Here is a 23,912-nt window from a genome sequence, read left to right as displayed (position 1 = left end):
AAAGATGAACTTTATCATGAAAGCACAAAGATAATATAGAGTTAACAGACAAATACAAAATGAAATTTGCAGCAAAGCTTATTATGAGATATATGTGAATATTGTCCTTATAGTACAAAATGATGCAGAAAACAATGCAAATCTGTACCTACTTTTCTGCACATTCTACGCATGTATAAGCCCAATATCCACTTAGGTACAACATGGACGAACCCCCAACTATGAACAGCGTTTCTTGTTGACTTTGAGGGAAGGGCTACCGACGGGAGGAGACAAATGACCCAAAAAGAAACGGGGAAAAAAACTGGCTCTGACTGTATCACATTAGACTGCCAAGAACCCCAAAATTTATTCCTGCACAATCTTCTCGCCTTCAACACAACTGAGAAGTTACAAAAGTTTGACCAAATAAGAAGAGATGCTTGTGTCAGAGGAGACAAACCTGCAATTCCAAACTAAAATTAGAGGCCTGTCCCAGGTTTCCAGTTCTTATATACCATCATTCAGAAGCATGAAAAGAAAAATCAAGCAATATATAGAATGCACATGGCTCCAATTTTGCCCTCCCCGCATTTTAAGTTCTATTTAACAAATTTAACAACATAGATAGATGCAGAGTGTTTGAAAATATAGGAATGAAAAACAAAAAGCATGACAATCTGATGCCTAGATTAAATTTCATGGAGAAAACCAAAGCCATTAATTTTGTACCACATATCCACTTTTTACAATTTTTTTCAATGCAATAGGTTTAAACATTTCATATCCGTCTGTGCAGTTAGATTTGTGAAAAATACTACACACTCAGAGCTGGAAAAGCTGCACATGCGGATAGAGAGAGAGAGAGAGAGAGAGAGATTGTTGTCAATTAGACGACCATGACATCAAGGAGCATCAAACAGGCCAAGTTTGCAGACAACTTTGACACAGCAGGTGACAAAGCATGTGCAAAAACTGACTGTAATACTGGTAAGTAATTAAAAACAAAAGATTACTGTTCCTCTTGAACATGATTTAATTTTTCTTTTATAATCACACGTCAACAGAATATTCCTTTTTCAATTCAATCTGAATAATAGATTTTCAATCCAGTGGATCCACATTCTTGGACGCCCATAGCTGGGTATCAAACACAGTCTAACAGCACGTCCTGATCTTGAATATTCAGGTCATTCTTGTCAGGCTTTCTGGAACCTCTCAAATGAAAGGAAAGAAAAGAAACTTTTCAGGAATCAAATTAACTTCTGCATGAGTCTGCGCAAATCAATGGATTTCATTTGCCCCATCATCTTTGTCCCAGCAACACGTTATATTCGAGATATTTTGAAAAATACGGTTTTAAATAATCATCAGACAGACTATATTTATCTTTCATACAAGGATGAGCGTCAGAGAAGGGCTATATTTTCCAAAGCAACAGTTTGTTGATCTTCTCTGCTGCTAACTGCAAATTAAAGTACCACTAACTACATCAAAGGACAAAATAACGAATTATTATGTAAAACTCGGAGAATTTAAAATTTTGCAATATATACATAAAAGAAATTATACCCTATGTCACATAGATGTGGGATGCAGTTAACAGAACCTTTTTCAGTTTTACAGTTTTTTGCTGCATCCACTCCCACATCCACAGCTGGGTTGACATTAGCTGTGGGATGCAGTTGACTAGACCTTTTCCAGTTTTATAGTATTTTGCTGCATCCACACCCATACCTGGGTCACATTGACACAGGTGTGGCAGCCAAAATGAAGCACCTGTGTGATTTAGGGTGTACCTTTTTACTTCATGGCACAAGAAGTATGCTGTAATTTCTAATAGTAATGACCGACAATAAAATACCAATCATATGAAACTACTTAATCAGTGACAATAAGAAATAACTAAACTAAAATTTGAATAACTCTTGACCGTGGGTGTAGCATAGGAAATTACCTGAAAGCTAATATTGTCTAGAAGATATCTGATATCCCCGGACAAAGTAAGGTCATGCCCCTCCATGCCGGGATACAAGTGCTGAACGATACATGGTACAAAGATGAAGGAAAACAATCAACACGATAAGGCAGTCGTCAAGAAGACCAATAATACCCAGGATTCCTGCAGGAAAATAAACGTTTTTTCAGAGTCGACATTTTCATATAACAAAAGAGCCTCGTTACTAAGAGGGCACCTTCTGGAAGAATGTCCACAGGACTGATCACATATATAACACTAACAAGGACCTGCAATCATATACCATTTCCATGAGGACTGAAACAATTGATAAAATCAATGACTGAAACAGCATAGTGGTTTGTACATTTAAGAGTGTTAATTGTCAGGAACGATTCTAAGGATAACCTTAAAAAACAAAATCGGCACTATCCCAGATGAAGGCAGAAAATTCAAGATACGGTTATCATAAAGAAGAACAGAGATGCCACCCATGCTTGAACTCAACATCATGTCAACATCATGCATAGAAATATCCACTATCTAGATTTTACTAATGCACACATAAAAGAGAAAAGACAAAGACCACAAAGTAGCTTTACCACATGACACAGAGAAAGCCATGAGCATTTGGAACTTAACTGAAAAAATCATCCGGGCCTTGAAGACAAGTGGAAGAGATCTCCGAGGGTCCAAGAGTTCTCTCATCAACCTTCTGAGAAGGAAAGGCATATCACGTATCCTCTAGGGGAATATATCAAAATGTTAGAAGTATTATCAATTAAGGACCACGGATTGTAACAAGGATACGAAGAGCAAATGAATTAATGGTGGACAAAAAAAGAAGACTATATAAGCAAAACAACACAAGATTTTGAACTGAATCTTCCAATATGAGCACAATTGTTGCTTTGTTAAAGAGACAACAATTACTAGTCTACGATAGAGAGAGACAAAGAGTAAAAGATTGACCTACCTAAGGCTTTGCCCAGTTCAATATCACCTTATATAGAAATGACCTTTGATAAGTGATACTGGACAAGTTCCCAGAAAATAATCACCAGTACCATTATCACTGATTGCAGTTTCTTCTTCAAAAAGTCCAAAATCTATCTATTTTCTCAAAAGAGATCAGCAACTTCAGAACAAGGACAGACAAGAAAAGGAGAAGAGAGAGAGGATGAAAAACTTCAATTATATTCTAAATAATTGTGTACATAATTTTATGCAGACTAGTGGATCGTGGATCCCGTTAGGCATTTGTCTTATTTTATTTTATTTTATTTTATTTGGACCACTTGGAACCGGATCAATTGATATCCAAACTGTTAGGTCGTGTTTTAGAGAGACCCTGTTTAAGGGTCACGTTTGTTTGTTTGACGATTTTCTTGATTGATTATTGAAGATTTAGCCTTAATTTCTATTCCTTTACTTTGTTCTTTGTTTCTTTTTATTGTTATTTGCTTTCGTGGTGTTCTTCAGGATTTAGAGCGAGAATCTCTAAACACTACGTCAGATTGATATCAAAGCAGGTCTCTCCTTGATCATCGTGATGGCTGAAGTCTTGAATGCTGCTGCAGAAAAATCAAAAGGAATCAGAAAATTTAAGGAAGACACTTAAAGACCTCGTTTTCGCCTGATCGAATCAATGAACAAAATGTCTGACCAACAGGCATGGACAGAGGAAAATTATGTTCAATTTGAAAAAACAAACCAAGAAAATCAGGTCCACAAGAATTGATCTCTGACTGCATTGACTAAACATTTGGACGACTTTGACAAACGGTCAGTGAAGTTGGGCAACTAGTTGATTGAAACTGGCAAAGAAAGTCGAAAAGAGTCCTGCAATTGGGAAACAAGAAGATCTGCAAAAGAATCAAAACAGGGAAAATGCTGAATCCCAAAATAAGGGGATGGGTGTCTTTTTTACAGGAGGAGAGTTTCCCGCGACTACATTGCCAGACCTCGTCGAGTTTGGTACAGTACAGCAGAAACGTTGGAAGATGCTCCAGTCCTTGATGCCCAAGCAGTGGCTGATGTCGTCCCTCTACAACATGTGAGTTTGTGACAGTGGCAAGGAGGAACTTAGGAGCAATCGGCAAAGAGACTTTTTCCCTGGAGCCAACCGGTGGACCCAAGGTATCAATACCAGACTGCTGCCCTTTCAGGTGATGGTGCCTGTGGGTGGTTCCCACTTAACAGAGAGGCCGCAGGAGCAACTACTAGTGGGAACCTTTCCACCAGCCTGGTTTTGGGCGAACTTAAGGGGGCTACCGACATACTTGTTCTACCGATGGTTTCCCTATATGGCAAGCCACACATCAGGCAGGAGATCGGCCCCACCATCGGGCGATGCCTTGGTCGACAGCAATGGGTCGGCCCACCAGGCCCCCAACACCACAAGTGGGGGTCCGCCCCTGCCTATTAAAGCAGCATCAGGCGAGCTTCGCTCAACTGTTGTGTAGGGCCCAAACTGGTCCCTTGTAGGGAACTGGTTCGGTCCTAAACCAGTTCCTGCAGGGAACCAGCCCGCATCTCTTTTAAGACTTGGTTCAAGCCTCTAGAGTCCGGTTTTTTGAATTTTAGAATCAGGTCCAGTCCACATAATCTCAATCAGCCTAGCCCCATTGACCTAAGCTCACTTTTGGAATAGATCCATCTAGTCCAAGATGCAATCCGTGAACCACCTAGACCCAAATTGGATCTAAGCGATACCTTTCCTTGATTCTGGGCCGAGTCAAAATAAAACTCATTCACATCTGGGCTGTCGTTCAAGCTCCATCCTTGGCCTTCAACCCCAAAACTCAATTCAAGGTCCCACTTACCACTATTGGGACCAAATGTCTAGTTAGTGAAAATTGGGTCCAGACCAAGACCCCAATCCCGTACCAATCATGAACCCATATCCAAACCTACAGCCTACCAAAAATAAAACCCAAATCCACGTGCCACACTTTACCCGAATGTCCAAACTCAGCCTAACCAATATCGAAACTCATATCTCTCAGACCCAAAACCCAAACCACACCCCATTTCAAATGCCCATTCCTCATCTTCCACCACACCTAGCGGTAGCACCAGTTCCTACAGCCCAACAGGTCACCCACAAGCTACCCATGTTGGTCCCTCATCTTCCATGGGATTGACAAGAGCAGCCTCCAGGTGCATAGGTACATCACAGGTGAGCACCGTAGGAGCACCCACCAGTTCGGAGAGAGGGTTGACGCCCATAGCAACACCCTGATTGAGGCATTGACTTACTGGAGTCTAAGGATTCACCTTCGACTGCCATGATGTTCCAGAGCACCAGTGGGTTCTCTTATCATCCACCAAACAACAGGGAAGTCGAGCAAATGTGGTGAGTCGAGCTACAGAAGTCAACAACACAATAGGGATAGGACACGATTCGCATGTGGACCAAGCTACAGCAGTTGATGCAGACCAAATTTATTGCATCAGATTTTGTTGCAAGAGTGTACCAAGAGTACCTCAAGCTTCGTCAAGAGTCAAGTATGCTTCAAAGTAAAATGCCAAGTTTCACCTTTTGTCACTACGGATCCAACTCGTGGAGACTGACGCCCAACAAGTCACCAGGTATATCTTTGATCTTCGTCCTTCCATTTCTTATGCTTTTAACTGTGTCACAATGAGACAAATTACAAAGCTAGTAGTTATGCAATGTGTATAGAGGACACCTTGAACAAAAAACAAGAGTCTTCGTTGTCTAGGGGTGACCAGTCCTAATATATATATGTCCCAAGTCAAGTTCTTCAACCCGAGGAGCAAGCTCCTCTAAGTTGTACAACTCCAAGCCTATGTCCAACCCAAATCCACATCCCGAGGTTACAAAACAGGTCTTGCATTAAATACTAGATTGAAGACCAGTAATGCAGACATGTCTCTCCATTGCTTCAGATGTCAGGAGTTTGGTCATGTCCAGTCAAAATGTCCTACTTTAAACAAAAAGTCTGCCCCAGTGGAGCCTAATGTCGAGTTGTCAACATATGAGGATGAAGATGTTAAGATAGACATGCTTCACGTGCCCTTTTAACACAACTTATTAATGGCATATGTTGTAATTTTCTCTGCTTTTCTGCATAGTCAGAACTGTGGTGAAAGAAACGTCTGGCCCATACCAGGATTCTTACAGAAGATGGTCAAACTGCATTGAAGTCTAGTGAGGGGGTTCATTTATTAACAGAGAGGAAGAAGCTGTGTAGTATGACGAGGATGTCTTAGAGAACCTTCTCACTGTGTGTCATATGGTGACTACCCCTTAGTCCCCATCTAATCCCAAGTGGCTTAGGAACATCTTTAGGACCAGATGTCATTGTGAGGGGTCCATTTGTGATATTATCATCAACAATGGGTCCTGTGAGAATATGGTTTCCTAAAGTACAGTCAAGATCCTAAAACATGACAAAAAGGAGAAGTCATTCCTATAAGGTGTCTTCGAGAGATAGAAGTTTCCACGGTCTGGCTTTCTTTTAGACACTTCATATGAAATTTTAGCATCATTATGACACGCATTATAGAATGCCTTAAAAATGCTAATTTTTCATGGGGCCATACGACCAAGAGGGTGTTTTACCTGGTCAAAGAGAACTTTACCTCTGCCCTGGTTTTAGCATAGCCTGATTTTCAAAGGTTTTTTAAGTGGAATGTGATGCCTCCAAGATAAGCATATTGGCACTAGGTTCAATCAAAACCGAAGGCCCATTGCCTTCTTTAGTGAAAAGTTGACCTAGGCAAAGCACCAGTACTCTACATATGACCTCGAGTTCTATGCAGTCATTCAAGCTTCAAGATATTGGCATCATTATCTGATTTTGAAAGTGCTAGTTTAATATACAGACCATGAGGATTTTTGAATAGCCAAAGGAAGCTCAGTGTCAGACATGCCAAGTGGGTAAATTTCCTACATGAGTACACCTTTTCAATTAGACATCAGTCTGACACCCTCAACAAGGTAATTGATGCTTTAAATAGTAAAAATAGTCTTCTTATGACTGTCTGTTCATGTTCTTGGATTTGAGAATTGTAAAGACTCATACACTATAGACCCCGATTTCCAAAAGGTATGGAAAGGTCGCATTTCGAACCCAGCTACCTCAAATTCCCTATTTACAATTCATAATGGCGATCTATTCAGAGGCAACAAATTGGGCATCTAAATTTTTCTTTGAGCTTACGGTTGATTTTTGAGTTACATGGGGGTGATATGGCATGACATTTTGGTCATGATAAAACTTTTACTTAGCTTGACAAGAGGTATTACTGGCCAAATATGAGAAAGATGTGGTTAAGTTTGTCAATAATTGTCGAGTGTGACAATTGGCTAAAGCCATCAACAAAATAGTGGTCTGTACACACCTCTTCTATCCCTTACCAACCATAGTACCATGTTTCCATGGAATTTATAGTAGGTCATCCTAAGACTGCACTTTGGTGTGATTCCATTTTAGTGGTAGTAGACCAGTTTTACAAGATGGCAATATTTGTCCCATGCAAACGCACCATTAATGCGTCATTACTGGCCTTCTACTATTTCAGGGATCCATAGAGTCCAACATAGCATTACCTCTGACCATGACACTCGGTTTATGAGTCATTTCTGGAAGTCTTTGTGGTCCATGTTGAAGACCAAATTGCAGTTTAGTAGTGCTTACCACCCACAAACCGATAGCCAGATCGAGGTTGTTAATTGTACATTGGGAAACCTACTTCCCAGCATCGTTGGTGAGAATGTCAGAACATGGGACATTGTGTTACCCCAGGCCAAGTTTGCTTACAACAATTCAGTGACTCAATCAACGGTTCCACCGATCACTCCCCATTTCAAATTGTGTATGGTCGCTCACCAGCCATGTGATAGTCCTAGCATCTGTTCCCACTCCTACTGATGTTGACCCTAATGCCTTAGATGCAGTCGCTTATATGTGGAAAGTCCACCAACAGATCAAAAGAAATTTCAGAAGAGATATGAGTCTTATAAGTCCGATATGGACCAGGGGCATAGGGAAGTTAACTTTGATGTTGAACGGTTAGTGTGGGTTTAAATGCATCTTGAGTGTTTCCCATAGGGTAGCTACAATAAGGCCCTGTAAGTTTGGTCCTTATTATATGCTCCAATGTCTAGGGAAAATGCATACCTACTTGAGCTTTCTAAGGATTGGAGTATCTCCCCCATCTTCAATGGTGTTGATTTGTTCCCATATTGTGAACCATTCGATGCATCAAATTCAAGACAGTTGGCCCAGACCAGCCATATGCCTAGTCACATTGTGCCAACGTTGGGACTGCAGGTACAAGTGGTGATCCTTTGGCAGTGGATTTGATGACAAGCCTACCTCAACAAGCAGGCATACCACTGCAAGGCGATCCAAGGGGCAGCTGTTGCACTATAGCTCATCTTCCTCGCAGCAATAGTTTCCTAGTTGTCAGAAGCCGACTGTTTCAACCCGAGGTGATTAACGCAGACTAGTAGATCATGAATCCAATTAGGCATTTATCTTATTTTATTTGGACTATTTGGAACCAGATCCATTAAGATCCAAATTGTCAGGTTGTGTGTTAGAAAGACCCTATTTAAGGGTCACGTTTTTTTGTTTGAGGATTTTCCTTGATTGATTAATAAAGAATTAGCCTAATTTCTATTCCTTTACTTCGTTCACTGTTTCTTCATCGTTCTTTGTGTTCGTAGTGTTCTTCCATAGGGTTTAGAGCAAGAAACTCCAAACATTGCATCATAGTGGTAAAAACTCACATATAAGTTATGCTTATTTGATAACATTATAATATGCTCAAGATCTTTTATGCATCCAAATCAATCTACCAAGTCGATTAGCAGATTTTTCACCTTGTGAGCAGTAAATGCAGAACGGATATTTTTTATTAAAATGGGCGCTAATGTCGATTACTATATGCCCGAGGCCAGTTACATCAGTCACATGTATTGTAAGTTGAGCGTTTGAGAAATAATACAAGCCTCCAAGCCTCACTGCATTCCTTTTTTATTGAAATAAACTGCACATTCTTCTACAATTCACTTTATTTGATGAAAAGGCTCACTTCACTTGTAAATAAGGCTACCATTAGAAGCAGATCAGAGATATCAAGAATTCACTAAATATGACAAGGAATCGTCAACTGTATGATATTTACTTTGGGAATTTTTCTCTTTCTTTTTATTACATAATGTACAATCTACTATTTATTAGAAGAAAACGTATTTAACATTTTACCACTGGACTTCTTTACGTAACTGATGTTGCATGGTTTTCATATGGACAGACTTAATGTCCAGAAGCATTAATCGTTACAGGCAGAACATCTACACAGTTGCCACAAATGCATAAAATACTGCACTTACACTAGCTAACAGCATATGCTGCTAGCCTGCTACAGACATAGACAACAATTTCCTTAAGATGACATAGACCAAAAAAGAAAAGTGACACCAAAGTCGGTTACAAACTTCCACTACACAATTTTGCATGCATATACTTCAAAATATAGTTTTTTGTCCAGAAGAAAAACAGATCAGTAAGGCCTCTTTAAAAAAAATAGTATCCAGCATCCCACATCATTCCAGTTATTACACCCATTAAATTCATCAGTTTACAAAGAAAGGATATAGTATCTTCTCTAAGAAAATAAGGATCTGTAATGAATCAAATCATAGCGAATAGATATTGGCATATTCTGAAATTTTCTTGTTAACATTTCCAGATTCAAGAACTGATACAATTACAAAGAAAAATACAATATTTTAAAGAAATAGATTTGCAGAAATTGTGTTTCATTGAGGCACTAGCATAATGAAAACAATTACCTAAATTTTAACAGTACTCATATTTCATTCATGCTTTAGGTTTTCCATTGACTTTTTCCAATATTCCTAAGTAAAACCAAGAAGATTATTAATATCATGATATGTTTCCCTCAAACTTGTCATTACAGTTATTAAATGACAAAGCTAAAGCAAAGGTTGTCGCAGGTAGCATTGACAGCATAAACACTACGTAGGCATATCAAAGGGACGGTCCGAATCACACACAGACTTAAGTCCCCTCATATACAATTGTCTACAACAAACTTGTAAAAAAAACAAAAAAAACCCTTGCTAGACGTTAATTTGACAAGGTTCTAGTTGCATGCTTGTAAGATCAATATCCTACAGTGACCTAGACTTATTATTAATTAACTTGTGCTCACAAATTTATCTATGAAAATTTTTAGATCTTCTGCAATCAAAGATAACCAGCTAAATGCGAAAGTTGCACCACATTGGTATCACAAACAGAATTATTGTTGGATCGAAGGAAAGGAAAACATACATAACAGTTAAATTTCAAGCAGCATCATAAGAATATGCATAACATATAATAACAAGAACAACAAAATCTGGATACCTGAATAAGACTAAGTGAACTACCACCGAATGAACGATTGTACTTTTCAACCTCCTCAATAACCTGGCGAGCTTCTGGTTCATAGCGCTGATGAAGTGCAGCTTCACAAGGTATCAGCAAAGAAATTGTACGCCGACATATGGGACATTTGCAAGCTTGTAATACAGAACCATGATGCCATACACGAAGAATGCAAGCTCCTGGAAAATGTGCTTTCAAATAACTCAATAAACTATCAAACCCAAAAGAGAGGGAAACACTTGTATGTCATTATGAGAAACTGCTACAGAGACGGGGTATCAATAGAGAAACAGTTTTCACGAGGAGAAACCTCCAGATCATCAGACTCAATTTGTTCACTTTCCAAGATAGCATTACTAGGAAGGAAGCATGCTGTCAAACATTACGCAACAAAAGGAGACCCTCCCTGAAAAGAACCAACAGATAGGACTAGTGTTCAAGACACCCTTTTTTACTTCATGACATCCAAAAGAAATAGCACCCTAGAGGAATAACACTAGAACTGTAATACACCATTACCTCATAGGGTTAGATGAATCACTAGAGCTGTAATACATCATTACCTCATAGGATCACTAGCAAAAATCAAGCAACAAAGACGAGAATTTATACGACTATAGAAGGTAATAAGTTCATTTTACTAAGAAGAGGAGACTCGAAAACCAAAGAAAAATATGCAGCTACCACTTTGAGCAAGCAGTTCCTCACTTTGTCCAGGAGCTAATTTTGAAGAAAAGAGGAGGCATCGCAAAAAGGAGCATCATTTCATCACAATATTTGGAACCATCTGAACAAGGACGAAATTTCTATATCAAGCTCTTTCTCATATGATCCAGTCGAAAGCATCGGATACAGCTTAGACAGTTAGATGAGCCTGGAAACTAACCAGTACTAGCTGCATAAAGCAGGCCCCAGGAAAATAGGAAACTAATAAAGTACAACACTGATTGTTAAAATTAACAATGAACCGAAACAATTAATTATATATATATATATACATATATATATGTGTGTGTGTGTGTGAGTGTGTGTGTGTGTGTGTGTGTGTGTGTGTGTGTGTGTGTGTCGAGAGAGAGAGAGAAAGAGAGAGATGGGTAAGTAAGTGACCCTTGGTGCAAGACCCGTAAGAAGGAATCATTTGGCCGTGGAACTTTTTAAGATTAAACGCTGAGAGAAAATCATGGAGAAAAAAGAGATGGGATATTTTAGTAATCTATCATTCATTAACAATTTTTCTCTTCAACTTTCCATCTTAGAAAGATCAACAGCCAAAATGATTTCTCATGGGTCTTGCACCTAATAGTCACATACCTACCAATTTATATATAATATATATATATACACACACATATATACATACTTATGTCACATGGATATTCCTAAACGGCTAAGTCACATGGGTACAAGTACGGTTCAGGTAAGGGAATGGAGATATATGGGTACAAACACGACAACTTTAGAAAATGTGAGTACGGGGGTACGGCAGGATATATATATATATATATATATATATATATATATATATATATATATATATATATATATATATATATATATACAAAATAACACAAAAAAGTCAAAATGAAAGAAACCTTTAATAAACAAGTGATTTTAAATAAAAACATTACATGTTAATGAACAATAACTCTAAAAACAGAATGAAAATTGAGTTGGAAAAAATTAAATCACGTAAAATTAAGCAATTTGGATCGGTTTTGGTCTAAGTAAAAAGTACCCAAGTGTGTCCAAGTGCCCACTTTGTGTACAAGTACGGTGACACGAGTACGTGGACCTTATTAAAGTACCCATGTCACTTAGGTGTTGGTGCTTATCCGACACAGCACAGCCAATGCAATCAATTGAATCATGCTAAAACTAACCATTTTAAACAAGCACCTGACTAAACTAGCTCTAATATAAAAGTTCATATATAAATATAGATAAACAAGGCTACTAAAAAATTAAATAAGTATAGAACAAATGATATATATACACATATGCACAAACACATATATATACATCATCACTGCACTCGCATCTAAATATTTTTTAAAATTGTTGCACCGACACCGCACCCATGTGACATAGATACTAGATACATACATAAAGGAGGTGAAATCCTCCAGCCAGTGTTGTACGTATTGTACGATACGAGCCCGTATCGTACGATACGTACCGTACTGTTTTGAAAATACGGTACGATACACCCCCGTATTGTAAGGGGTGTATCGTTCCTGTATCGCACGTATCGTGCGATACGGGCTGATTTCGCAGAAACCTGCCCGAGACCTACTTATTCGACTTCTTTTTTAAAAATACCCTCTGTTCTTCATTTCTCACGCTCGGATACTGCCGTTAAGGAGGGCGATCGTCCATTTTCAACATCAAAAAGTTTATTTTCACAGTGAAATCAAAGATTGAGGGGTCGATTTGTGCGTGGGTGGTTGATTTTTGTTGGGAGGAAAGGGGTTTTCTTCATTTCTTCTTCATAAGGTATAAAAATTAAAATCTCATGTTTTTACCATATATTCATAATTTTTTACCGTACAATCGTAGATTGAAAAATTTTGAATGTTTTTCATTAAGTACCATAGGATTTCGTTTTTTTTTTTTTTTTTAAGATATGGATCTGACATGGCAATGGTGCGAAAGGGTGAAGGAGAATAACCGCTTGAAACTCAAATGTAGCTTTTGTGGGAATACATTTTCAGGAGGGATTAGTAGAATGAAACACCATTTGGCAGGGACCTCCAAAGATACGTCTCCTTGTGTTGGAGGACCAAACAAACCTTTGCCTCCATGTGTGCGTCAGCAATGTTTAGATATGCTTCATGCTTTACGTCAAAAGAGGATACAAAAAGAAATTGAAGAGGCAGTTGTAGGCTTTAATGAGCCTTTGGAAGATGAAGAAAAAGAGGAAGAAGCTTATGAAAATATTGATGATGATAAAGATGATAGCAATCTAAGAACAGATTTGGAGACTTCAAGAGGTAGAGATCGTAGAGGAAAAGGGATCATGTATGAAGGAGGTCGATCTAGCATAACGGGAAGGAAGAGAAGAGGCACAGCAGATATTAGGGTCAGGCGTGGTATGCAACCACCTAGTGGTAGAGTACCAATTGGTAGGTCTAGTGTTGGTTCTATTAAGAGCCTTTTCCCTTCATATACTAGCCCAGATGGTCAGCCGCAGATTCGTGCTGCTATAACATCTAAAGATATGCTATATCAAACACAAAAGATGGTAGGGAAATGGTTTTATAATGCATGTATTCCATTTAATGCAGCTAATTCTTTTCAATTCCAAGCCATCGCAGATGCAATTGTTTCTATAGGCCTCGGATTCAAAATGTCATCATATCATCAGTTGAGGGGTAAAATTCTTCACGATACGGTGAAAGAAGTGTCTGAACATTGCGATCAATTGAAATTATATTGGAAGGAAACAGGTTGCTCCATTATGTCAGATGGATGGAATGATACAAGGTCAAGAACACTTGTAAATTTTCTTGTTTATTGCCCTAAAGGCAATGTTATAAAAGGCGTAGCGTATCGCGTATCGGTCGGGCCGACCTATACGTCGTATCATAACGTATCGTAAACGTAGCGTAGCGTATCGTAAAATTAATTTTTTAATTTTAAAAAATATTTAAAAATCAGAAAAAAATAGAGAAACTTATTAAAAATCTGAAAAAATGAATAAAAAATCAGAAATCAAGAAAAATGTATTCAAATATAAAAAAAAATCATCATACATAAGGAACATTCATGTGTATCAACAACACATTCAAAAATAAGAAATTAGATATTCAAAATAACATAATAAGCATTCATCACAATTTTAAACTTGAAAATTTTATAGAATCTTAAGACTTAGAGTCTTAGGACTTGGAGTTTTAGGACTTAGATTACATCACAATTTTATAAGTTCAAAACATATAGCTATCATCTTTCATGATTTAACGATAATATCTCCTAAATCGATGAATCATTGGTTACTTTTGATAAAAATGTGCAAAATCTCTCCCTCAAACGTCTCTTGAAGTCTTTAAATACAAGAAGAGAGAGAGAGGGAGGAGTGTTTAAACTTTAAATAATAAAAAAAATTGTGTTTTAACCCGTATCGTACGATACGGGTGTGTATCGCCCCGTATCGTGCGATACAGTGCCCCGTATCGTACGATACGCACGCGTATCGCATATCAAATACGTATCGTATAGGTTTCTTTGACCTATACGATACGTATCATACGATACGCATCCGTATCGTACGATACGGATAACATTGCCTAAAGGTACAATGTTCTTGAAATTTCTTGACTTAATGTTATTGAAATTTCTTGGCTTGTCTGATGTTCCTAAGACTGCTGAGATTTTGTTCAATGTTTTTGATAATGTCGTACAAGAAGTTGGACCTGCAAACATTGTACAGTTTATTACAGACTCTGTAACACGGGTACTCCTCCAACGCCCGGTATGGGTACGGGCTTCGGTACGCCATTGGTGCGGCATTGACCGTACCGGGTACGGTCAACGCACTGGAGGCTGTATCTGTCCTTTTTTGGACACGGTCAAATTTGACCGAGTACAAATATGTCTGTTTTTAAATTTTAACGATTATTTGATTTTATCTTTTAAAACTATTTTAACGTTAAAAAACACGAAAGTTCGAAACCCTTAAAACTTAAAACATGTTTTCTTTTTAAGTTTTAAGGGTTTCTTCTCACCTCTCACCGAGCGACGTCCGGCGACGAAGGTAGTGGCAGTGAAGGCAGGGTCGATGAACGTGGCGGTGATGTTGGCGGCCCGGGGGAGGAAATGGGTGAGCAGAGCGTGGGTGCCGCCGTAGAGGCACGTCGGGGCGACGACATGTCGCCGCTGGCGCAGAGCTGCAGCAGCACGGAAGAGAAGGCGAACATGACGCTAGCGGTGCAGTAGGCCGCCTCGGTACCCTCCAGCGCGGCCATCTGCCGACCGAGGTTCAGCACCGTGGGGTTGAAGTGCCGGGCTGTATATGAAGAAATCTCGGTCAGGACCGAGCTCGCCGACAAACATCCTCCGCATCGTCTTCGGCTCCATGACCGTGAACGTACAGCGGATGTCTCGATGGACATGTTGACGCCTCCGTGCTCTTCGAACTCGTGCCGAACGCTCGCCAGCGCCTACACAGGGTCCGACAAGCCCGTCCATTTCCTCCCACCCTTCTTCATTGAAAACCCTTCATCGTCGTCATAAGACCCTGCATCGTCTTCACTATAACGTTTCTTCCCCACGAGAGGCAGAATAGTACTGGTGGCGGTCACCGCCTCGGCAGCCATGGATGTGTAGAGAGGGAGCAGGAGACAGAGACAAGGATGGAAGGAGGAGGGGGCGTACGTCTCTTTGGATGGACTCGGGCCGTCTCCTTTTGTGGTGTTCTTGGTTTGTTGGGTGTCCTTTACTTATAGGCTGATAAATTTTGGATTATGATTTATGAATATATTTTATTTGTAATTTTTGATATACATATATATGTGTGTGAATATGTTATTTTGTTTGAAATTTTTTGACATATATATGTATATGTGCATGTGTGTATATGGCCGTACCCCCGTACCCAAGGTTTTTAAAAATGGTCTGTACCCATACCAGCACAGACACCCATACCCGCACCCGTACCCGTGCCTATGTGACATAGATTACAGATAATGCTGCAAATTATAGAGCTGCAAGAGATTTGTTATTTCAAAAGTATGGAACATTTTTTTGGAGTTCATGTGTCACTCATTGTGTTAATCTTATGCTTCAAGATCTTAATGAGATGCACGATATTAAATCAGTCATTGACCAATGTCAAGAGGTAACAAAATTTATCTATAATCATGCATATGTATTGAGTTTGATGAGAAAGTTTACAAATGGAGTTGCATTGATACGACCTGCACAAACTAGATTTGCCACAAATGTATTGACTGTGCAGAGTGTGATGAAACAAAGAACTCCTTTGAAGCAGATGTTCGCTAGTGAAGAATGGGCTGCATATCCACATGCTTGTAAAAGAAATGCTTCTTTAGTTGTGGATATCATATTTAATAACGAATTTTTGGAATCATGTGTGAAGCTATTGAAGGTCTGTGTTCCATTAGTGAAAGTCCTCATGTTAGCTGACAGCGATGATAGGCCTTCTATAGGGTACTTATATGAGGCCATGGATAAAGCAAAAGAGGCAATTCGAGACAACTTAAAAGGAAAGAAAAAGTTATATATGCCCATATGGAAGATGATAGATAAAAGGTGGACTGGACAGCTTCATCAACCTCTTCATGCAGCAGCTTACTATATAAATCCTGCAATTAGATTTTCTCCTACATTTAAGGACAGAGAAGTCTTGTGTGGTTTGTTGGATTGTATTAACGTGTTAATGGCAGATTCTATAGAACAAGATGTCGTCAGCAATGAGTTGGATCTATATGAGACTTGTTATCGGGGCATGGGACAACCTGTCGCCGTTCGAGCCAGGACAACCATGCGTCCAGGTAAATACATAGAAATGTTTAATTTATTTTGCATTTGTTACATTTGATTCTTTTAGAACTTTCACATTGATTTGTTATAATGTTATATTTTTGTTTAGATTTGTGGTGGAATAGGTATGGGTTTGATTGTCCAAACTCCAAACCTAACACGTTTTGCAATCAAAGTCTTCAGCCAGACATGCAGTGCTAGTGGATGCGAAAGGAACTAGAGTGTGTTCCAACATATCCATAGCAAAAAAAGGAATAGGCTCGAACATAAAAGGTTGAATGACTTTGTCTTTGTTTGATATAATATGAGGTTGAAACAAAGATAATATAGCTTAATGTTTACATTTTTTGTACAATATATTTATATGAAATTATATATTAACAAGTTTTCTCTTATGTAATGTAGAGAATTACAAAAAACAGCAGCAAGGAAGCACACATCTCAATTCGATCCTATCAGCTTGGAAAACCTTGACGATCTGGAGCCATGGATTGAGGAAGAACCAGCTACAATATTTGATGATGAAGATCTTGAATGCTTCAACCTTGCAACTGAAGCAACAAAAGGCTTTGTTGATGAAGGAGAGTCTACTAGTGCTACTACTCAATATGTTGGTGAGGATCTTCCAATTCTTGACTATGAAGATAAAGAAGAAGATGAAGATGATAAAGATTATGAATGATGAATCATTATATATGTATCAAACGACTTCAGAGTTATGAATCTATGGTTGTTGAACACTTGAATGTTTTATCATTTTATGGCTTATGCTTTGTTGATTGAAATTGAATGATATTGTTATGAATTTTGATGTCTATGAAGTAGGAATGATGAACCGTGAACACGTAAGTTTATCGCATTTAGCAATAATAATTCTATCATAGTATCATTATCTAAAACATGTTTTCTATGAAGAATTTATTATTTTTAATTTTTCTGATTTTTTTTATGATTTTTCCCATTTTTTAAATTTTTTCTGATTTATTATCATTTAAAAAAAATATGATACAATTACGATACGTTACGATACGGCGTATCTTAAAGCCCGACCGATACGGCTTATATGATACGCGTTTTACAACATTGCCTCCAGCTATTCGGCCCGATACAATGCATCGGGCATTGTGCGGCCAGAGGATTTCGCCATCGGAACCTAGATGAAGAAATCCAAGGAACTTATAGATTTACACACGCACACACACACACATATATATATAATATTAGCAATGAAACCAAAGCAAACAGTTAAAACAATTAAAATGCACAATAACACAAACACATTAAACATTTCGTAGACCTAACTAAAAGTTCGGGAGATCAAATCTAATAAATTTGAAGAATTAAACTTATAAGTTGTATAGCACAAAACAATGTTAGAAGCGACACAATGATTTCCAATGTCATAAGGCATACAAAAATTTACCATGCGCTAAGTATTTAATTCTACTTTCGAAAACTAGAATCCTGAAACAAAACTTAAACTTAGTAATTTAATTAAAACATATATATATATATATACATATATATAAATCATCAATATAGTAATTCAAGTTATCATTGCTTCTGTAAATTCTCTTCTACTATAAATCCAATAAGCAAGAAAAGGTATTAACTAATAAGATTCTAAGAAGATAATAAATATATACATGAGCTAAAAAATTAAAACAATAAAATATTGAACGGGCAATAGCATATGAATTCTAACAGTTACTATCACTATAAGTGTGCAGACCTGGATACATATATTGTTCATGCAACATAAAATGCAAAAAGAAAAAGTAAAAAAAAAACTGCACAAAAACAGAAGAAAAAAATAATAAGAACAAAAATCTGCATTTCCAAAAGGAAAAATGTTTAAGCTATTGATGACCAGGTCAAGCCTAGGGATCCTACATGATGTTCTAGGTATTCCAAATGGTATATTGGTATGGTAGGTAGCCTAAGTGATCAACCAAGTTTAGCAGCCTAGGTGAGTGTGTGTGTGTGCATGTGTGTATATATATATATATATATATATATATATATTATTTATATTTATTTTTTTTCAAAGTATAATAGCATGTGATTTATAATTGTGACTATAAGTGTCCATAGACTCCATACATCCATACATACACGTACTTGTAATCCAAAAACACATGAAACAACAAAAAGGTGGGAAAAAAATCACAAAAACAGAAGCAAGACAACAAAGCATGTCATAGAAGTACAAAAGAAGAACAAGGAACAGCTAACAAAGTTTTTAAATTGTCAAAGAAGAAAAACATACACCATTGAGCACTTAGGCAAGCCAAGGCATCCAGGGTAATGAACAAGGTATTTTCAAGCGGCAGGTAACCTAACTTGTAGTTAAACAACATCCCTCCTCTTTATGTCATGAGCGAGAAACAATTCATTGAGCAAATGGGTATCCAAGCACAGTGAAATTGTACTTAGCAATATTAAAGCCCCATTTGATTGTAGCAAAGGCTGATCAAGCAATAAACTTTTGCCATTTTTCCTGTGAGCTTCACATACCCAAGCAAATGACAAAAAAACAATTTCATGGACATTTTTCAAAATTTTCCCCAAAAAATGCTAAAAAGGTTCATCTGTTGAGAGGTCTAGCATTTTTCTATGAAAAATTGCCTCATAATACTGGTACAGTAGGGGCAATATTTCCAATTCTTTGCTCTTCTACATGCATCTATTAACAGTGTTGCTACTCTCTCCCTCTCTCTCTCTCTGGCTTATGTCATACCAGGACTGCCAACTTGATTGAAGATTTCGACAATATGTTTGATGATATGCCGAAATTGGTGTGTAGATTAGGAGCCCATGGCGGTTATATGCAACGCCAGTGATATATGTGTCATGCCATGTGCATCACAACTGTAGGAAAACGTGTTGATACACCCTTGTAATTACAAGGGTGCAACATATTTATACCATACCGTATTGTACCATATGGTGTTGTACATACTGTTAGATATGGTACAGCTTGTATCAGATTTGCAATCAAGAATCCAAACACCTCTTTTTTCGGTTTGTTGGTTTACCTCTCGTCCCACAACTCTTAGACACTTCTAGTGCCGTGCATAGACGAAGCTCCCATTTTTTTCAAGAGGAAAAATGTCAATAAGGCCAAATATATGTGGGAGAGCATGATTTTGCATTGACCAAAGAGAGTTTCTACTTATTTTTTCTGTGGGAGCTTACTTTCAAAGTGAAGGTATAAGGTTTGCCCTTTTACCATAGATTTCTATTGTTTTATGAGGATACTCATACTCTGATCTTTATCATAGATTTTTGCCTGGAATACTGTAAATATTTTTTTTTGTTAATTTTCGAGTTAGATTTGATCATGGCTGGAGTAGGAAGAAATGATGATCTCAGAGTTCAGAATGTTCAAGAAAACTATAACATGTTTTTTTGTGACAAACGTCTAAAGGGTGGGTTGCAAAGGATTACGATGCATATTGACTGGCTGAAAAATGCATCCTGATGTGCATGAAAGAATCATAAAGGGGTTCAAAGTAATCACGTATAGAAGCACAAAGGGTATAATTGACAATCCAAATCCACATGGTCAAGATATTGCCTTTGACTTTGAAAATCAAGGAACATTAGGCCATTGGTAGTCTCTAACTCTGAATATCAAGGCACAATAGACAATACGACAACAGTCCTTGATTCTAAAGATGAGGATGTTGCCACAGAAGCATCAGCAGTACGACCAAACAGATCCAACACATCAAGAAGAATTTAGTGTAGCAGGAGAACCTAACAAACCAAAATAAACTTAGTGAAGATCATCAAGTTTTTATTATGGAAATATTTCCTCTTATTTTGATTATTCTAAGCCTATAAGGATTTTGCTAATAGGGATTTGAATTTTAGAATCATGTAGTTGAACCTTTTTTCTTAACTATGTATTGGGAACTCCAAGTTTAAGTTGATGTACGTGAATCTTTGTTTACCATATTCTTGTTTAATTGGTGTTTTATGCTTGTCACCTGTTATTTATTATACAACTTATGCAATTTATGTTTTTCATATGGATTAATATTGTTCCTTTTATTTTTTGTGAATTTTATGATTCCTTGATGTTAAAGAAAAAATTGCAATTTTTTATGTGACATTACGTTTTTAACTACTGGCTCAATTGCTACATGCACAAATTGGCTTATATTATAAGGACTATAAATGTGGAAATAATGATCAAACAAAACAGAAAAGGGCACACATGAGCAGCATGGTGGGCCACATATAGGTTTAGCCTTAGAGCGCCTTGCCACTGTCAGTGGTTTTTTATTGTTTCAACTAGACTATTGTTATCTAACACTTGGTAAAAGGCCAGTCCTCGATCTTGACCTCAGGATTTGGCTAGAACTTACTTGCAGACGTGTGGATCAGGATAGGTACACAGAATATGACATGCTGGTAAAATTTGCTGTTTTGTTTGGCCAGTAAAACTAGACTCGATGTCTGGTAAGCACAGGATGCATGCACCAAAGGAATTTACCATTGTTAGTGGTAGTGGAAGGTGTTAGCAGAGATGCGTAGGAGAGGATGACCATTGGACAGGCTAAGTGGTGGCGGTTTGTTTCACATTATTTATACAATCAAATACAAGAGAAAAAATTCAAGAGAAAGTTCTCAAGTTCCGCCTAAAGCAGATAAAAAAAAATCGAAGCAATATTTTCATGGAAATCTTTCCATGAAAACATTTCCTTAGAATCAAAAGGCGGATTAAGACAGATCAGAACATTTCTTTCCGATCAAGAAGCCACGGATAACATTTTGACACATGGAAAAGACCGTGGTACGCAAGTCTTCTCAACATGAAGAACATAATCTAGCAGATATTTGACTGCCTCTGGTTTTCCTATGTAGCCACATATCACGCCAAGATCGTGCATAAGCGATATCCTTTTGATCAGAGCTGAATTAATCCAATAAGTCAAAGCTCTGCCCAAGCGACTAAATTCTCTCCGTTCCGTTTTTTAATAACTCACAATCCACTTAAATGAATCCACAATAAAGCAATTGACCAAAAAAGCAAAAGCAAACGCCAAAAAATAACATCAAAATGGTAGAAAACAAAATTCCACGCAATTCAAACCCTAATTCTTCTGAGTTCGTTATAAACAGAATCAAAAGTCCTACAAGAAAGAAGAAAAGATGGAGAAGCAGCCCAGAAGAAACGGATAAGGAAAAAGATAAGGAGAAGTAAAGAGGAAAAAAGAAAGAGAGGAAGTTACCGCAGAACCAGTGGGAGCAATTGGCTTGGCAGGCGAGGGTGAAGTCGTCGTGACAGATCGAGCAACAGTCGTTCAATGGAGGAGCCTCCATGGTCGTTCAGAGAGCGAGCGAGAGACAGATATATAGAGATTTTGATGATCTCTTTTCCTCGTCCTTCTTCCTGCAAGAGGCGCCCACGACGTCAACGCCGGCGACAGAGAAGAGGCACTCTTTCCTTCCTTCCTTCCTTCCTCGGGGCCCCAGCTATTCTACGTGGGCTGATTCCGCGTTTCTGCTTCTCTCACTTGGGATGGTGGAAGAGGAAGAGACTTTCATTTACGTGACAACGTTTTTCGGTAACCCCAAAGACGGACTTCTCGCTTTTTCTTGCGACGGAGTTTTGCTTAAAATGTCGTATGAGGACTTGGACCTACAGATGTCATTTTCAAACTCGAATTCGGACCCAATCAGGATAAGGTCCGAACTTTATACGTAATTGGGTCGGATCTTCATTGAATCCTACTCAGATTTCGGAATTGAAATCGAATTTGGTCGCAACTCCAAGCACAATCCAAATTCATTTATTAATCGGGTGTGAATTTCTTAACTAGACACAACCAAATGGATTCGAAATCAAAGTGATTACCGAAAGTACCCGATCCATTTGCATCCCCACCCAATCATAGTAGTCAAGAAACTCACTTTCCTTTTCTGCAGTTGACTTTATAAAACTTCCCTAAAGACTGGTACAAATTTGTTTGTGAAAACCTTGCGATCCAAATCCAAATCTGACAATGACCAATTACAGGTCCAAATCAAATAACCATAGACAATCGACATATTTTCCAACGAACCGTTGCCAACGTGATTGGAATCTGGATTCGTCTCTAATTATTTTGCTAGTGCTCTTCTTAGCAAGGTTATGGTGTCTATGCAAAAGAGTTATATGTAAAAGGGCGTCTGGCGACAAAAACATGGGCTCAGTATTTTATAAATTTGTTCCAAGGATCTGTTTCAACCTATCTTTAGGGCAGATTTGTTTTTGTATTTTGTATCTTCAAGGTTGTTTTGCAACAATAACATTATATTACTGCTTCGTGAATTTGTCCCAAAAAATGAGATAAATTCATAAAACACCGTTCATAAATTCACTTTTTATGTTTTTTGGGGCAAATTCATGAAACGGTAACAAAATGTTATTGTTGCCAAATGAGCCCCTAAAGAGCAGTTGGTTTATGACTCTATGAAACCAGACTCGGGTCAAATGACTTTACGGTTTGTCTGGCAACTGACATATAAAATCCTAGAGTTAATACCCTCACATTGAAAGCTTATACCTACTTTGGCTTGTGAGCACACAAAGATTGAACCAACAACTCACTTTTTATCATATGATAACCCAAACAGCTTCGTTGGGTAAGGCTCCTTTCACCCCTCTCCATAACACATAACCTCCAGGGTATATATTGAACTCATAATGATTACATCTAATAACTGGTTAGGTTGTGTTTTTGTAATACCCTTAAAAAGTAATGTTTTAGTTAAAATCAAGCTTTATGACAATTAGGTTTTCCAACGAGTTTTAAAAACTTGATTTGAGTATTTAGGTGATAAGACAAAGTTATTTTTAGAGAGGATTTCTTTCAAATTCATCTTAGACCTTATGGATAATTCATAAGTCCATCTCCGCCATGGTGCTTACATCGGCACATGTCCTTCCTGCCATTTGCTTAGGTAGTCAATTATTTTAAGTTATATTTGTCAATTTCAACTGTTTTTCTTTCAACTAAATGATGTAAGCTTTCCTGAAACTCATG

General features: G+C 37.9%; 1 protein-coding gene across 1 annotated transcript; it reads right to left on the bottom strand.

The window, feature by feature from the left end:
- Positions 1-41: 41 nt before the first annotated feature.
- On the bottom strand, positions 42-22,466 carry LOC116266643 (uncharacterized). Its single transcript, XM_031647947.2, has 6 exons — positions 22,116-22,466; positions 10,351-10,550; positions 2,579-2,680; positions 2,175-2,226; positions 1,937-2,101; positions 42-442 (listed from the first exon to the last, which is right to left on the bottom strand). The coding sequence occupies exons 1-5, from the start codon at positions 22,204-22,206 to the stop codon at positions 1,989-1,991; spliced, it is 558 nt and encodes a 185-aa protein (XP_031503807.1). The 5' UTR covers positions 22,207-22,466; the 3' UTR covers positions 42-442; positions 1,937-1,988.
- Between the last annotated feature and the right edge of the window lie 1,446 nt (positions 22,467-23,912).

Source organism: Nymphaea colorata, chromosome 13 (genome assembly GCF_008831285.2).
Source record: "Nymphaea colorata isolate Beijing-Zhang1983 chromosome 13, ASM883128v2, whole genome shotgun sequence".
Classification (NCBI taxonomy): domain Eukaryota; kingdom Viridiplantae; phylum Streptophyta; class Magnoliopsida; order Nymphaeales; family Nymphaeaceae; genus Nymphaea; species Nymphaea colorata.
This window is presented reverse-complemented; position numbering and strand designations above follow the sequence as displayed.